General features: G+C 36.0%; 1 protein-coding gene and 1 non-coding gene across 2 annotated transcripts in view; both read left to right on the top strand.

The window, feature by feature from the left end:
- The window catches only part of UBR1 (ubiquitin protein ligase E3 component n-recognin 1), a 130,851-nt gene that overhangs the window by 13,046 nt on the left and 98,868 nt on the right, over positions 1–18,937 (top strand). The window contains exons 2-4 of the mRNA XM_008702183.2: positions 224–480; positions 2,374–2,452; positions 16,034–16,144. Coding sequence (XP_008700405.1) covers positions 224–480; positions 2,374–2,452; positions 16,034–16,144 — 447 coding nt within the window. The remainder of the gene's footprint in view (positions 1–223; positions 481–2,373; positions 2,453–16,033; positions 16,145–18,937) is intronic.
- On the top strand, positions 17,888–17,990 carry LOC121100240. The gene has a single exon (XR_005831996.1). It is a non-coding gene; the product is annotated as a U6 spliceosomal RNA (small nuclear RNA).

Raw genomic sequence — 18,937 nt, 5'->3', positions numbered from 1 at the left:
GCTGCTCTTTCTTTTTCCAGGTATATGTGGAATGTGGGCAACCACTTATTTTAAGGCTGTTTTTTTAAATACCACTTTCCTTTTGTCTTGGTGGGGGACAAAATAATATATTGTAAATCACTTTCTCTGAAATTACAGAATTGTGCCAATATTTGTCCCCCTACATCTTCAAGAGGAAACTTGTAACAAAGTCTAATTTTCATTTTCTTTTCTTTTCTTTCAGTGGTGGGATCAGCAAGTTGATTTTTATACTACTTTTTTGCACCATTTGGCACAAGTGGTGCCAGAAATTTATTCTGCTGAAATGGACCCAGACTTGGAAAAGCAGGAGGAGAGTATACAAATGTCCATATTCACTCCACTGGAGTGGTACTTATTTGGAGAAGATCCAGATATTTGCTTAGAGAAATTGAAGCACAGTGGAGCATTTCAACTCTGTGGGAAGGTTTTCAAAAGTGGAGAGACAACATATTCTTGTAGGTAAGAATTAGAAGTTTATAGTATTGGTTATAATTTCAGTTATGGTATTTTGTACTTATTTTATATGTATTTTATTTTGCTTATTACTATTTATACTATACTTAATCATACTTAATTTCCTTTTATTGTGCACTTACAAATCTGTTTTTGCTTGTATAGCTTGTTTTTGAATATATGACTAAAATAGTTGTCTCACTTTTCTGTTCTCTAAAAGTATTTAAGTGATGGACTTCTGCCTTGTTTATATTATAGTCCACATACTCTTAGATGAAACCCTAGGGCCAGGTGTATTTCAGAATTCTGAACACTTTTCGAGCAGTGTCATTGCAGGATCCTATCATCAAACTAACATTTCTGTAAGAAATCTATGACTATTCATAGCAAGTGGTATAAATAAAGTCTGTAGTCTCATGTCATTTCAGGTCAATTTTTGTTACCAAGTGAGATTTAGTGTCAAGGGATTGTGGACCTGTAGGAACAGTTGGAATTCAGTTGAATAGGAAAGGCCAGTGGCGGGAAACTGGAAGCAGCTTTAGGCTTTTTGTCCTTTGTAAGAGCAGTTGTCTTAAACATGAGAGTAGCACAGAGAACGTTTTCATTCCCTGCCCCAGCCTGATGTTTTCATCTTTTAGATCTTAGCTGCACTCTAGTTTTAGTGGGTTTTTTCCCTCCCTTCACTAGAGGTAGTTCAGTTTAGGAGTGAATTTTTAGGCTTTATAAATTCAGAGAATTGTTTTTGGCTTCACTGTAATTCTGGGTTGTTGACTGGTTTACATACAGTTAACGGTTGTTAAGAAAATAGTATCTTTATCCTATTCTTTTCTTGGGGTAAAAAGTCACCTTTTGTATTTTGTGTATTATTTTGCTACATAGGTAGTGAGGTTTGTTTATCTTCTTGTATATATTTTAGCTGAAGCCCAGTTTCAGCTAAGGTATAATAGACATTGTAGATCTCACTTCTCCAAAAGTGTCATGGAGACATTTTAAATTGTCACAACTGGGGAAATGGCACTAGCATCTAGTGGGTAGAGGACAGGGTTGCTGCTGAAGCATCCTGCAGTGCACGGGACAGTCTCCTCTGTCCCCAGTAAGTAATTACCCAGTTTGGAATGTCAGTACTGCTGAGGTTGAGACATTCTGCTCTAAATAGGTCAGTAGATCATATATTATTTTCAAGAGTATAATTAAGCAATCTTTACTTCCTAGTAGCCTTTAAAATAGTTTTTTAAACTTGCCAATTCTGTCTCTTCAACTCTTCTAGATCAGATATTTTAAAAATTCATTTTGCACTTTCACCAATTTATGTTGCTCTTAATGTTTTCCTGAAAATGTTAGATAAGATAGTGACTTTTGAGAGTTATTATTAGGGAAGAGATTAAGAGAGATTGAATTTTTTTTGTTTATTCAGTAAATATTCATTGAACACCTACCATGTGCCTGTCACTGTTCTAGGTGCTTAGGAGATAACTATATACAAAATAAAAAAACATTCCTGCCCTTATGCTGCTTACATTCTAATGAATTTTGTCTATCCAAGCCTCATTTACCAGTGAACAATCAGTGTTTATAAAAATATGTTTATAAATGCAGGAGGGTAAGATGATGACAGATAATGGAAAAAACAGCTAATTATTTGTCGCAAAGCTAATTTTGATTTGCAACTTGACAGTCTGAAATCAGGTAAAAGCTCAAAGTAATGAGAATGACTTAAGAAGCAAAACCAAACCTATGTATTCAAATATGGCTAGAATTATTTGAAATTTAGTTTTTGAGACATTTTCGTATTCAAGCTAGTGCACCACACAGGAAACTCATTCACATTATATTATAGTCATACCTTAAACATCATTGGCATCCTCTAAATTTTGGAATCTAATTTTTAATCTTTTTCAGGGACTGTGCAATTGACCCAACATGTGTACTCTGTATGGACTGCTTCCAGAATAGTGTTCATAAAAATCATCGTTACAAGGTATGAAAATCCATAAAATCTCCAAATTAGCAGAAACCTGGTGGCTGTCTAGTCCAAATTCCTATCAGTACTTGAATTCTTGCTACCATAGCTCTGATATGTAAACCTTTAGCTTTGATTAAATATCACGTTATAGGAGATCTACCTCAAGAGGTAGCCCTTTGTAATTTTTTTGTGAGATCTATCATTTTTATACAAAAGATTGTATAAAGCACGTGAACAACTTAGAGAATAACTATGAAGCGAACAGCTGTGTAACCACTACTTAGGTCAAGAATAGGCGTTGTCAGCTCTCAGAGGCCTCCTGTTTATCCCTTCTAGATTACAGTCTTTCTCTCTCCCAGTGTGATAACCTTTCTCCTGTGTTGTGTGATAATGGTTTCCTTGACTTTTTTAGTTTATCATCCAAATGACACTGAAAAGTTTTATCTGTTTTTGAGCTTTATATAGATGGAGGCATGCTGTATCTTTTTCTTGTTGAGTAGCTTCTTTCACTCAGTATTATGTCTAATAGCTGTAGTTTGTCCAATGACCTTATAGTGTTCAATAATCCATGTTGTCTTTTTTCATTGTACTGTATATGTAGATTGTTTCTGATTTGGGGCTGTTACGAACAGTTGTGCTGTGAACATTCTTATTTGTGTATTTTGGTACACATGTCTAGTAGTTTCACTAAGGTATATATCTGGAATAGAATGCTGAGTTCTAGGGTATGTGAATCTTCAGTTATAATAAATAATGTCACATTGTTTTCCAAAGTGGTTCTACTAATTTATAGTCTCTCCGGCACTGTGTGGGAGTTCCCATTCCTGCACATTCTTGGAAGATTTGGTCTTGTCAGTCATTTTAATTTTAGCCAGTCTGTTGTGTATATAATGGTATCACATTGTGTTTTAATTTTCCTAATTACTAACTAGGTTGAGGGCTTTTTCCTTACTTGTTACATTTTTAGACGACTTTGTTATTTTGAGCTGAAATGTATTTCTCAAATATTTGTATTGGTTGTATACTTTGTATACTCTGGGCTTAGACAGATGTTGTTGATGTTATTGTTGGTTCTCTTTAACATCCTGTTAAATGTGCCTGTGTAAAAAGTCCTGTGTAAATATATATAACATCTTGAAGTTATGTCTGTGTCTTCCATGTAGTTGAAGGTGCTATTCATGTTATGAGACTGGCCTCAGTATTACCACTTCTATTTCAGGAGGTGATGGGCTATAGGTATAGATTATAGGTATTATTATTGTGCACAAGAATAAACAGATTAAGGAACCTATGATATAGTGTGGTTAAAATGTTTTCCCAAGATTGCAAAGCTAATCGCTGATGAGATTTATTAAGTTAAGCATTTGTTAACTTTATTCCATATTTCTATATTTCCTCGTCACCTCCATTAATTACAGTATTTCTTATGCTAGAGAACCAAAGAAAGAATGCCAGAGGTAGAGACAAGAGGAAGTTGTTAATTTCTTCTCATTTTTACTCTGGGAGACTATTGGGGAGAGATGCTCAAAGTCTCAAGACCAAAGTTTTCCAGTTCCTCAGATTTAAAGACTTCTAAGCTTATGCTTTCCAAGCTTTGGGATTTTGTGGATCAGTACAATTCGCAAAAACTGGATGCGACATAGGGTTTTCAAATTTTTCTTTGGCCAAGTAAGTTCAGTTTTAATTTTAAAAAGGACACATGGACAGCAACCAAATATACCTGCCATTTCCTATCATTTTATAAAGGAAAAAGACATTTTAATTCCAAGGAAGTAGGATAATCCCAGAATAAAGAGCAGTCTTTTAAATTGCATCCATGTAGCTCTGTGAAAGAGCTCACTACATTTCTTACTTTTCTGGTTTTTCTGTAGACTGGTAAAAACTCGTTTGTTAAATTTTGGGAACCTTTTCACCAAGCTACCTTCAAGTTTTTAAAGCTTATCAGTTTACATCACCACCACAAAGCACTCTTTTATGGAGCACACTAACGTTTACCATCTTGAGGTTTTACAGAGCTCTACTTACAGGTGCTTACATGGCTTACTCAGGAACCTTTGAGTCATCAGAAGGATGGGCTATTTTATGACTAATAAAAGGTGATGTCGGTAAGCTTTAAAAAATATTGCCCATCAAATGTGAGTGTTAAGGGAACAGAACACTTTTGATGGGAGAATAAATTGACAGAATCTCTCTGGAATACCTGTATGTGTGGTGAAATTTTTAAAGAAAAGCAAGTGAATGACTAATAAGCATAATTCAGGTGAGTAGTAACTTCCAGGGCAGGTACGACAATGGGACTCTGAATGATGGCACAGGCCGTTTCAGCAGTATTAATATTCTCTTGGCTTGGGTGCTGGGTTCATGAGTGTTCATGTCATTGTTACACTTTGTAACTTACCTATACACTGTGTATGTTCTTTTGTATAATAAAACACTTCATAAAAGAAAAAAAAGAAGCCATTAAAAAAAAAAAAAGAGTGGAAGAGATAGGAAGGGATACGTGTTGCTCCAGAGAAGAGGAAGAAGAGTAATGACAGGGGACAGACTGAAGATTGGACACTGTGTGAAGGGGACAGGACCAAGAAAAACTTTCAGTGGCTGATATTCCAAAACAATTTGAGAACAAGAAAATAAGAGTTGAAATTTTGAACTGTTTGTCTTGCTGTGTGTAATGTGACTCTTCATGATCGCTAGGTTCTCTGTAGTTTATCTCTTAAGAAAGCCTACAGTAAGATAAAATAAGGTCTTAGGATCTAACGTGCAAGGCGGTGACTATAGTTGATAACACTGTATTGCGTAGTTGAAATTTGTTAAAAGGGTAGAACTTATATACTTGTGCACACATTAAAAAAAGTAGATATGAAAAAAGAACATACTGCAGTACTATTTTTTAAAATAATCTGATGCTAACTTCTGCATTTTCTCCTCAAAATAAACAAACACCCACTGTTAAAGATTATTTTTAAATAGATAAATGTTTCCTTTAAAGCAAGGAAAGTGAGTTACAACAAACAATATATAGACATACCTTACTTTATTGCACTTCACTTAATTGTGTTTTGCAGATACTGTGCTTTTTACAGTTGAAGGTTTGTGGCAACGCTGTGGCAAGTCTGTTGGTACCATTTTTCCAACAGCATTTGTTCACTCCATGTCTCTATGTCACATTTTGGTAATTTTTGCAATGTTTTAGACTTTTTCATTATTACTATATTTGTTATGGTGATCAATGATCTTTGATATTACTATTGTAATTGTTTTGGGCTGTCACAAACTGCACCCACAGAAGACAGCAAACTTAATTGGTAAAGGTTGTGTGTGTTCTGACTGCTCCACTGACTGGCTATTCCCCTGTCTCTCTCACTCTCCTCAGGCCTCCCTATACCCTGAGACTCAAATGTATTGAAATTATGCCAGTTAATAACCCTGCAATGGCCTCTTAAGTGTTCAAGTGAAAGGAAGAATCACACATCTTTCACTTTAAATCAAAAGCTAGAAATGATTAAGCTTAGTGGGGAAGGCATGGTGAAAGCTGAGTTGGGCTGAAAGCCAGACCTCTTGTGCCAGTTAGCTAAGTTGTAAATGCAAAGGAAAAGTTCTTGAAGGAAATTAAAAGTGCTATTCCAGTGAACAGATGGATGATTAGAAAGCAAAACAGCCTTATTGCTGATCTGGAAAAAGTCTGAGGGGTCTGGATAGAAGGTCAGGCCAACCACAACATTCCCTTAAGCCAAAGCCTAATCTAGAGCAGGGCTGTAATGCTCTTCAATTCTGTAAAGGCTGAGAGAAGTGAGAAAGCTACTGAAGAAAAGTTGGAAGCTAGCAGAGGTTGGTTCATGAGGTTTAAGGAAAGAAGCCGTCTCTGTAATATAAAGTGTGAGGTGAAGCAGTAAGTGCTGATCTAGAAGCTGCAACAAGTAATCCAGGAGGTCTAGCTGAGATCATTAATGAAGGTGGCTATACTCGACAACAGATCTTCAATGTAGAGAAAACAGTCTTGTATTGGAAGAAGATGCCATCTAGGACTTCAGTAGCCAGAGAGAAGTCATTGCCTGGTTTCAGAGCTTCAAAAGACACGCTGACTTTTTTGTTACAGGCTAATGCAACCAATGTCTTGAAGTTGAAGCCAGTTCTCATTTACATTTCTGAAAATCCTAGGACCTTTAAGAATTACATGAAAACTAGCTTGCCTGTGCTCTATAAATGAAACAACAACGCCTGGATGACAAGATTTCCATTTACAACATGGTTTACTGAATATTTTAAGCTCACTGTTGAGACCTACTGCTCAGATAAAAGATTCCTTTCCAAATATGACTGCTCACTGACAGTGCATCTGTCACCCAAGAGCTCTGATGGAGATGTACAATAAGATTAATGTTGTTCTGATGCTAACACTGCATCCATCTGCAGCCCGTGAATCAAGGAGTCATTACAACTTTCAAGTCTCCTTTAAGAAATACATATCATAAAACTACAGCTGCTATATATAGTGATTTCTCTGATGGGTTTGGGCAAAGTAAATTGGAAAATTTATAGAAAGGATTCATCATTTTAGATGCCATTAAAAACATTCGTGATTTGTGCGCAGAAGGAAAAATCACAAACAGGGATTTGGAAGAAGTTGATCTAACCCTCAAGGATGACTTTGAGGGGTTCAGGACTTCATTGGAGGAAAATAACTGCAGATGTGTTAGGAATAGCAAGAGAACTAGAATGACAAGTGGAGCCTGAAGACATGACTGACTTGTTACGATCTCAAAATAAAACTGTAACGGATGAGCAGTTGCTTTTGATGGGTGAGCAGAGAAAGTGGTTTCCTGAGACAGAATCTACTCTGGGTGAAGATTGTTGAAATGACAAGATTTAGAATATTCCATAAACATAGTTGATAAATTAGTGGGCAGGGTTTGAGAGGGTTGACTTCGATTTTGAAAGAAGTTCTAGTGTGGATAAAATGCTATCAAATAGCATTGCATAGAACAGAGGAATTGTTCACGAAAGAGTCAATGTGGTATACTTCATTGTCGTCTTATTTGAAGAAATTTCTACAGCCACCTCTTCTTCAGCAGCCACCGTGCTGATCAGTCAGCAGCCATCAACATAAAGGCAATACCCTCCACCAGCAAAAAGATTACCACTTACTGAAGCCTTAGATGATGGTTAGCATTTTTAACAGTAAAGTATTTTTAAATTAAGGTATACACAACATTTTTTAAAGATAATGACACTTAATAATTTAGATACTTAATAGACTGCAGTATAGTATAAATGTAACTTTTATAAGTACTGGGAAGCCAAAAAAGTCATTTGACTCACTTTGTCATACTATTTGCTGTATTTCAGTGGTCTGAAACTGAACCTGTATGATCTCTCAGGTGTGCCTATATTCATACAATCATCCCCTTTAATCAGAAATAAATGTTTTCAAATCAGAAAAGACATAATGTAGCTTATGAAGTTGTGAAAGAAAAAAATTCCCATGGTATACTTTTATATGGAAAAAGCAAAATATATAAAATTATACATTAAATTTTTGGTGTTTCTTTTAAAACATATTGTGTATATAATACTTAACCATACTTTATTTTAACTGTTTACCTATTATTGGGGGGAATGTAATTAGGATTCAGTTGTGTTTTTTTATGGTAAGCAGTGTTGCTATAAAAACCTTTTTTTTTTTTTTTAAGATTCATCTATTTTAGAGAGCATGTGTGCGAGTGGGGGGAGGGCCAGAGGGAGATGGGGAGAATCTCAGGCTGACTCCATACTGAGCGTGGAGCCCAACCTGGGGCTCAGACTCACCATCCTGAGATCATGACCCCAGCCGAAATCAAGATTCAGATGGTTAGGGGCGCCTGGGTGGCACAGTTGTTAAGCATCTGCCTTCGGCTCAGGGCGTGATCCCAGCGTTCTGGGATCGAGCCCCACATCAGGCTCTTCCACTATGAGCCTGCTTCTTCCTCTCCCACTCCCCCTGCTTGTGTTCCCTATCTCACTGGCTGTCTCTCTGTGTCAAATAAATAAAATCTTTAAAAAAAGAGAGAGATTCAGATGGTTAACCAACAAAACCACCCAGGCACCATGCTATAAACATCTTTATATGTGAATCACTTTTCTATATGTAGGATTATTTCCTTAGGATAGGTTCTCAGAGGTGGAATTACTGGATTAAAAAATATGGACATTTCAGGAAATAAAAAGATAAGCCACAGATTAGGTGAAAGTCTGCAATACATGTATGTGATAAATTACTGGTATCCAAAACATACAAAATACTCTTTAAAATTAAACATTAAGAAAATGAACAACCCAGTTTAAAAATAGGCAAAAGATCTGAAACAGACTTCACCAAGAGGATATATAAATGGCCATAGAGTACATGAAAAATGCTTAGCAACATGTTATTAAATTAAAATGAGAATGAAGTACCACTAGACACCTATGAGAATGGCCAAAATCCAAAACAATGACAACACCAAATGCTGATGAGGATAGGAGCAACAGGATCTTTTACTCCTGGGCGAAATGCAAAATGGTACAGCTACTTTGGAAGACATTTTGGCAGTTTCTTGCAGAAGTAAACATACTGTAACCATAATGTCCAGCACTTGTGTTCCTTAATATTTACCCAAGTAAACTGAAAACTTAAATCCATACAAAAAACTGCACAAGAATGTTTATAGCTGCTTTTTTCACATTTGCCAAAACTTGGAAGCAACCAAGATGTCCATCAGTAGATGAATAGATAAACCAACTTTGGTATACCAATACAATGGAATATTCTTCAGTGATAAAAAGAAATGAACTACTGAAAGAGATGGCAGGACCTTAAATGCATATTACAAAGTGAATGAAGCTACTGTGAAAGACTATATACTGTGTGATTCTAGCTGTATCACATTCTGGGAAAGGCAACACTGGAGACTAAAAAGTTCAGGGCCTGGGGGATGGTGGTGGGAGGGATGGAGGACTGAATAGGTGGAGCACAGGATATTTAGGGTAGTAAAAGTATTCTGTATGATACTGTAGTAGTATATACATGTCATTATTAATTTGTTAGAACTAAAAAAGTGTACAACACAGAAAACTCTAAATTATGAACTTTAGTTAATAATAATGTATCAAAAATAATGTATCAACATTGACTCCTCACTTGCAACAAATGTATCACTCTAATACAAGGTGTCAATAATAGGGGAAACTGTCCGGGAAGGGGTATATGAGAACTTGGTACTTTCTGCTTAATTTTTCTTTAAACTTAAAACTGTTCTAAAAAACAAAGTCTGTTGATTTTTAAAAATGAATTTCAGAGGTTCTTAGTACATTTTGCCAAAGTGCTTCAGGAAAGAATTATACCAAATGTACTACAAGTAGTGATATAGAATCCCACAGAACCTTCAGAAACCTTTAAATAGAAACCCTTTAAACTAAAATCTTTCAAATTGAACCCATCTTAAAAAAATTTTTCCCCCACTTCATTGAAAAATATTTTCTTGATTGTTCTAATGTTGTTTCTCTTTGCTTATTCTGGAATGGTGAATATGAAATACCCTGGCATTGCTACTTTGCCAGCTTCCTGGATAATAGGAACAAGGCTGTTTATTTTGCCATCATCCTTGCTGACAGGGCCAAGGTCATTGATTTGATCAGTAGGTTAAGTTCCAGGAAGCCACGATCACAATAATGTAGCTTTGATCAAACAGAACCAAAATAGTGGCTGAGTTCACCTATCTACGGTCTTCTTGTATCTTGGAAGCTGATACCAAAACCAGGCCAGCTTCTAACATTGGTATCCTTTTATTGAACACATTCCAGAGTCAATTAGAACAAATCTGGAGAAGAAAACAAAGCCCACTACCAGTCTTCTCTTTCTCTGTCCCTTTTCTGTGTATGTCTCTTTCTTCATTTACTAAATTACAGTGATATGTTTATGTGTCCTTCACCCCGTGTGACTGCAAACTCCAGGACAAGGCCCAGGTCTCATGTACTTGACACCACCTATGTCTTTCATAGTACCTGGGACATAGAGGCTTTCAACAAACATCTCTTGAAATGTTAGGATCAAAAGGACTAGATCATAGGTAGAGCTGATACCTAACATTTAATTATAAAAATAACCATGAGGGTCTATTTTATTTTATTTTTATTTTTATTTTTTTTAAAAGATTTTATTTATTTGACAGAGATAGAGACAGCCAGCGAGAGAGGGAACACAAGCAGGGGGAGTGGGAGAGGAAGAAGCAGGCTCATAGCGGAAGAGCCTGATGTGGGGCTCGATCCCATAATGCCGGGATCACGCCCTGAGCCGAAGGCAGACGCCTAACCGCTGTGCCACCCAGGCGCCCCATGAGGGTCTATTTTAACATCAGCCTGCTATAATCCTACATGATGAGATTTATATTCTTATTGTCTTTGAAATACAACAGCATTAAAAAATAATTAATTTACCCAGGCAGTACAACAAAACTACCTTTAAATAATTTCAAACAATACAGAAAAATATAAATAAAAATTATAGTTGCCAGTCTGTCCCATTGTACTTTCTTTGTTAAACTAAATACAATTTAATGTATGTACATCCTTACAAATCTTTATGTATTTACAAACATGCACACACATTTATATGTTTAGGAGGGGTGTGTATATGCGTGTGTGTATGTAAATGGGATCTTACTATATATCCTGTCTTGCAGTTTGTTTTCAACCTAACAGCGTGTCATGGAGATAATTCTATGTTGATACATACAACAACTCTTCTGCCTTATTTAATTGTCACATGTATTCCTTTGTGGGATTATATCCCCCATCATAAATTTAACCCTCTCCTTTTTTACAATTATGTTGTTTCCAGTTTTTCAGTGATCAACAAATAAATTTGAGTGTACACATACGCCTTTTTTTTTCATATGAGCTAGTGTATCTATATTCAAGAATGCCTGAGGCTAGGGGCGCCTGGGTGGCTCAGTCGTTAAGCGTCTGCCTTTGGCTCAGGGAGTGATCCCTGTGTTATGGGATTGAGCCCCGCATCAGGCTCCTCTGCTGGGAGCCTGCTTCTTTCTCTCCCACTCCCCCTGCTTGTGTTCCCTCTCTCACTGGCTGTCTCTCTCTCTGTCAAATAAATAAATAAAATCCTTTAAAAAAAAAAAAAAGAATGCCTGAGGCTAGATATTTAGAGGTAGATATCCTGGATTGAAGGGTATATGCATTTAAAATTTTGTTAGATTTTTGCCAGATGTTTTCCTTGAATTACCATGAGCTTACATTCTCAGTAAAAGAATATGAAAATGGGAGCGCCTGGGTGGCTCAGTTAGTTAAGCGTCTGCTTTCAGCTCAGGTCACGATCCTGGGGTCTTGGGATCGAGCCCCACGTTGGGCACCCTGCTCAACGGGGAGTGTGCTTCTCCCTTTCCCTCTGCCATTCCCCACCGCTTGTGCCCTCTGGCTCTCTCTGCCAAATAAATAAATAAAATCTTAAAAAAAAAAAAAAGTAAAAGCATACTGTTAGAATAGGGAATGGCATAGAATCAAGGCACAAAATCTAGAAGCCTTTAAAAAATCTGGCAAATTTAACAACATACATATTTAAAATGTCAACACAAATGATAGCATAAATCAAGTTAAAAGGCAGAAAACAGATCTTATAAAATCAAATATACACTTATGATTCAGCAATCCTACTTCTAGGTTACCCAAGAGAAACGCAAACATTTGCCCACACAAAGACTTGTACATGAATGTTTAAAGAAGCTTTATTTAAAAGCTGGAAACAACTCAAAAGTGCACCATCTGATGAAAAGATAAATTGTAGCAGATCCATACAATGGCATACTACTCAGCAATAAGAAGGAACAAAATGCTGATATATGAGAGGATCTCAGAGGTATTATGCTAAATGAAAAAAGCCAGACAGGAAGCACTACATATTACATGATTTCATTTATCTGACATTCTGAAAAGGCAAAAATATAGGGACAGAAAACAGTTCAGTGACTGCCAGGAGCTAGGGGTATGGAGGCAAGACAACTGAGTGCAAAGGGAATTCAGTGGATGGGCAAACATATCTTGATTGTGGTGGTGGTGGTTACTGAACCGTATAATGTTTGTGAAAACTTCAAACTGTACATCTTAAGTATAGATTTTATTTTATGTAAGTTATATCAATAAATCTCAATTAAAAACAAAAGTTTTTAGGGGCGCCTGGGTGGTACAGCGGTTGAGCGTCTGCCTTCGGCTCAGGGCGTGATCCCGGCGTTATAGGATCGAGCCCTGCATCAGGCTCCTCCGCTATGAGCCTGCTTCTTCCTCTCCCACTCCCCCTGCTTGTGTTCCCTCTCTCGCTGGCTGTCTCTATCTCTGTCAAATAAATAAATAAAATCTTTAAAAAAAAAATAAAAAACAAAAGTTTTTAAAAGACATAGTAAGAAAATATTTGTAAAATATGTAACAGCAGTAAGTAAAAAGCAATAGAAAAATGAGTAAAGAAACTATACAGAAGAAATTAAAGGTACAATTAAAATATGAAAAGATGTTAATACTACAAATAGATATGCAAATTAAAATAATGACATTCTTCAATAATCTGAAGTCTATCAACAGATGACAAAATGTAAAAAAAAAAAATAACTGATTAAAGATTGGGGGCAGTTGTGGGGGGAGGGTCAAAGAGAGAGGAAGGGGGACAAGCAGACTCCCGCTGTGTGGGGAGCCTGACACGGGGCTCGATCCCAGGACCCTGAGATCATGACCTGAGCCGAAGGCAGACGCTTATCTGTTTCTCCCAGGTGCCCCTAGTCTGTCAGTTTTGATGGTATCTTTGATTTCCTCTTACGACCTGTATAATAGTCGATAATTTTAATGTTACTTTTTCTTTCCCTTGTCCCAATTTTTAGTTGTAGCCCTTCTGATTGTTAGATCATATAATGTTTACATTCTTCATCCATGTCCTTACTTTTGATTTATTCTTAACTCTGCAATTAAATTTATAAATGTTCACCATCTGCCCTTTTTCTGAGGTCTTCCTAGTCACCTCTTGGTCAGATGAAGCTCATCCTCTAAGGGTTGGTGGACTAGTCTGTGGTTCATCACTGCCTGTTTTTGTATGGCCTGCAAGCTAAGTTTGTTTTTATATAGATGGTTGGGGAAAAGATAATAAAAGTAATAATTTTTGGTACATGAAATTCCTATTTCATGAAAATTTTATAAAATTTAAATTCTAGTGATCATAAATAAAGTTTTATTGAAACATAACCATGCTCATTTATTGTCTCTGGCTGTTTCTGCACTACAACAGTAGATTTGAGTAATTCAGCAGAGATTATATGACCTGAAAAGCCTAACATATTTACTATCTGTTCCTTTTTTTTTTTTTTTTTTTTAAGTAGGCTCCTCGCTCAGCATGGAGCCCGACACGGGGCTTGAACTCATGACCCTGAGATCAAGACCTGAGCTGACTGAGATCAAGAGTCAGATGCTTAACGGACTGAACCATCCAGGCACCCCACTATCTGTTCCTTTATACATAAAGTTTGCTGATCTCTATTCAAGTAGATTCCTCAGGAAGGGCTCATATATACAGTATTCCCAATGTTCTGACATGTTCAAAATTGTATTTTTATAGCTTGGTTGGAGATAACATTCTTGATTTACATTTTCTTTCCTTGAAAACACAGCTCTGCTATTGTCTTGTTTTTACATGTTGTCATTGAGAAGTCTGATACCAGTCTAATTTTCTTGCTACTATGTTATTTCATCTTTTTGCCAGAAAGCCTCAGGACATTTATCTTTAAAGTCTTAGAATTTTAGTAGGATATACTTCAGAGTTGATCATACTGGGTGAGTTTTAGTTACTGTGGATGCTTTCAGTGTGTTGATTGAGGTCTTTTATTTTAGGAAGTTCCCTTAGACTATAGTTTTGAATATCAGCTCTGTTCCATTGTTTAGATTTTCTTTTTTGGGTGACTCCAGTTATCCCTATTTTCTGTTGGAACCGATTTCTCTCTGGCCCTGTATTTCTTTAATTATTGCATTTTTCATTTCTTGATTGTTTTTCCTGCTTTGTTTAATGTTACTTATTAATTTTTCATTTGAATCTATTGGACACCTTGTAATTTAGAATTCATTTCTGGTAGGATTTTCTGGTTCTCTTCTGTTTTTTTCCCCTGAGTTCAGTCAGGTCTCATTTATTCCTTTTTTGTCCACTTCTGTTCTTAGTTTCTTTGTTTCTAATTAAAAGTGCTTTAATCTGATTAAGGGCTTTCATATCCCCCAAATGCTTGTTCGAGGCTATGAAATTAAGTTTGAGCATTATATTACAGTTTTCTTCAGCTTTGTGATTGGGTTTTGGCTCTTACTGCATTTTTTGCCTTTCTTTTTTGATAATAGTTTTGTATGAATATGGTCTGCTTCTATTTTTTATTTCGTGGACAGTGTCCACAAATGCTCTCTTCTATCAGTTCGGTCCTCTTGTTTGTAATTTATTTTATAGATGATATTGGTGGTAGAGGTGAGGTGAGGAGAGTTTGGCCTGTATTGTTTCTCTCATTTCTGTAGGATCCTTAATTTTCCCTTTTTATTTCCTTTTTTCATTTACTGCCACACTGTTGAGGGCTTATCACTTTTTTTTTTTTTAATGTTTTTCATTTTCGTCTAAAATCAGTGCTTCTCTCATGTTGCCACTTCTGGTTATGCTCACTTTGGATCTTTCCCTGGGAACTGCCAAGTCTCAACCTGTGTTCCTCAACATTGGACGTGACTTTGTGTGTGCTTCATCTAAGTCCTCCGTACCCCTCTGTTTTCTTTCATGCAGTCTCTTAAGCTCCTCTCTAGTCTGCATTTGTAGGCTTGAAGCAATAGGCAACAGGAACTCTAATCGAACAAGTCATTTGAAGGCCGTGGCATTTATTTTTCATCTCTCAGGAATGCTGCAGACATGAATCATATGTGGTTTTATTGCTCTCCTTGTTTATTTTATGTGTGGGAGAGGAAGGTTTTGGGGAAGATTCAAAATCAGGCCATTGTCATTATCCTCTATCTGGATTCATATATGTTGCATCATTTTTTTGTTGTTTGCAGGTACCCCGAAAGGAAAAGTGAATAGTAAATAATTATAATAATAAAAGTAAAAGTAAATAATTTTAGTTGCAATGGAACATCAAATAGATGTAAATACTGTAAAGTTTCTTAACTATATAAGTATTATTATAATGATTTTTAGAAGTGTGTTTAAGCAGAAAAATGTCATTACTCAAGCATTCTAGGTGTTGCAAAGTGGGTTGATTTTTTTTTGCACACTTCACAGTCTGTTCTCCATTAGTACACAATTTTAAAAACTATTATTTAAGAATTAGTTGTTTCAAAGCATGTTTGTTTCAAAATTTTGTCAATTTTTAAAGGCTTATTTTTGTTGTGATTAAATGTTCAGATTTTTATTTATTTTGGTTAACTAAAATGGTTTTCGGTTTATTTGGTTTCTATTATATTAATGCCAGTTAAGGTTTAAGTATTGGGGAGCATTTATTATTTGAGTCATCTTTGTCCTTCTTGCTTTGTAATGTGTTTTGAAATCAAGACAAACTCATTTTTCATTTTTATCAGATGCATACTTCTACTGGAGGGGGATTTTGTGACTGTGGAGACACAGAGGCATGGAAAACTGGCCCTTTTTGTGTAAGTCATGAACCTGGAAGAGCAGGTACTACAAAAGAGGTAAGAATACTATTTTTAAAAATTGCTAATTATTTTAAGCTTGATACAATGATATAGAAAGAAATGTTATGTGTATGGGTTAAACTCAATTCCATTAAGAATCCTGATTTTTATGTTCTAGTATTTAAATGTAAGGAGTTTTATCCCACTCTATATTCATTTGTCTAAAGGGTGAATTTTTTTGTTCTATTTGTTAAGCAGTCGATTTGATAAGTAAGAGCAAACTACATATAAGGCTAAAAGAGCAAATGGAACAGTAGAATTGACATGTAACTTCAATAATTGCTTTTCTTAAAGAAAAAATAGTCAATTTGCTGTACATCCTAATCAAGAAAAGTGAGTAAGCCCAGATAAAGGCTATTAGGAAGGAAAATAAGGAAATAACTATAGACCTACAGATACAGAAGAAATTAAAAGGGTTATAAAAGACTCTTTATGAGACTCTGTGCAAATACACTTGAAAAATGGATTATTTTATTAAGCTGTATAAAATTTCATGATTTACTCAGACATAGAGAAAACTTGAACAGTTAATAACCAATGAAGAAATTCAGAATGTTGTCACAAGAAAGTACTTCCTAAAAAGTACTTCCTATGTTCAAATGGTTTCACAGAGTAACCCTTTTCAAAACTGCAAAAATTAGATATTTTGTATACTCTTTAAACTGTTCCAGATAATCCTCTAGTATTGAATACCCCCTAGGGCCCAGATTTTGATCTCTTTAAGTACCATTACCCACTAAAAGAACTCAGGGCCTGTAAAAATACCTGACCAGGTCTGAGTCAAGGAATAGGTAAACTTATGAGGATGGGTCTGTGTCTAAACAATCTAGGACCCAGCTTGAAAGGGCTGTCATTGATAGGAGTTGGGCAGTTGGAGCATCAAAATAATACTAATAAAGTAACTACTATAACTGATTGAATCGTAATATATGAAAATTCATGAGTTTCTAATAAAACTAAAAAGAACTTAAAATAATTTTGCCATGGCAGTGGTTCATTGCCATGGCAATGGTTATTATATCAATTTCTCACTCTAAAAACTAGTAATTAAAAGAATGAACTAAGCATTTATTCTACCTTTTCTTTTTAAGATTGTATATATTTATTTATTTTAGAGAGGGAGAGAGCGTGTGTGAGCAGGAGTGGGGGAAGGGGCAGAGGGAGAGAGAGAATCTGAAGCAGACCACCCCCTGAACTTGCTCTGAACTACGGAGCCCTACACGGGGCTCTGTCCCAGGACCCTGAGGTCATGACCTGAGCTGAAATTGAGAGTTGGACGCTTAACCAACTGAGCTTCTCCGGTGGGTGCCCCTATTCTGCCTTTTCAATAGGAATTGTATTTCATGGTAAACAAGTATTTCCAGTTTATGAGGTAAAGCTCTTCTTTCTAGGTGAATGCTAGCTAGCTAATAGAGAAGGGATAATAGGATTAGAATAATTAACATTTTGCAAATCTGGAGGAAATATTTGATTCAGGCAAGATTCATTAATGGATACTAAACCCATTAAGAAATGAGTTGATAAAGAACAATATTCACATAGTTCTAAATTGTCATCTCCTAGATTACTTGCTAGGCATAGAGGAAAAAAGTGAAACTTTAAATGGAGGTATCATACTGTCATCTCCTGACACTGGTCATCAGTATTAGCATCATTACTAATAGTAGGGTGATAGGCATAATGAGTCTCCTCACAGGATGTAAGATAAAGTACATCGTTAATGTCTAAAAATCAGTTAGCTTGCTTCGGCAGCACATATGCTAAAATTGGAATGATAAAGAGAGGATTAGCATGGTCCCTGCACAAGGATGACAGACAAACTCATGAATTGTTCCATATTTTTATGATTTCACTCATATGTGGAATTTAAGAAACGAAACAGATGATCATAAGGGAAAGGAAAAAAAAAAGAGAGGGAGACAAACCATAAGAAACTCTTAACTATAGAGAATAAACTTAGGGTTGCTGGGGGCAGGGGGATGGGCTAAATGGGTGATGGGTATAATGGAGGGCACTTGTGATAAGCACTGGGTGTTATATGTAAGTGATGAATCACTAAATTCTACTGCTGAAACTAGTATTACACTGTATGTTAACTAAACTTTAAATAAATTTGAAATATTGGGGAAAAAATAAAAGTTTGTGAAAAATGAAAAAAATCAGTTAATGGAAAATACCATATAAACAGAATAAGAAACAAAACCACATGATCACCTAAATAGATGTAGCAAAAGCATTTGACAAAATCCAGCACACTTTCATCATAAAAGAACTTAACAAACTTATAGTAGAAAGGAGCTTTCTCAACCCTGATAGAGGGCATCTGTGAAAAACTCATAGCTGTAAATATATTAGATACGTTCCCCCTGAGATCAGGAATAAGACAAAGATTCTGCTCTTGTCACATCTATTCAATACTGTATTAAAAGTTCTGGCTAGGGCAATTAATAATGCAAGAAAAATAAATAAAAGGCATCCAGATTGGAAAGGAAAAAATAAAACTAGCTCTATTTGCAGATGACATGATTTTGTATATGGAAAATCTTAAGGAATCCACAAAAAATATTATTAGAACTAATAAGGTCAGGGGCGCCTGGGTGGCGCAGTCGTTAAGCGTCTGCCTTTGGCTCAGGGTGTGATCCCAGCGTTCCGGGATCGAGTCCCACATCAGGTTCCTCCGCTGGGAGCCTGCTTCTTCCTCTCCCACTCACCCTGCTTGTGTTCCCTCTCTCGCTGGCTGTCTCTATCTCTGTCACATAAATAAATAAAATCTTTAAAAAAAAAAAAAAA

This window comes from Ursus maritimus, unplaced genomic scaffold, assembly GCF_017311325.1.
Source record: "Ursus maritimus isolate PB19 unplaced genomic scaffold, ASM1731132v1 scaffold_35, whole genome shotgun sequence".
Taxonomy (NCBI): Eukaryota; Metazoa; Chordata; class Mammalia; order Carnivora; family Ursidae; genus Ursus; species Ursus maritimus.
The sequence above is the reverse complement of the archived record's forward strand: the minus strand, read 5'-3'. Positions and strand labels throughout refer to the sequence as shown.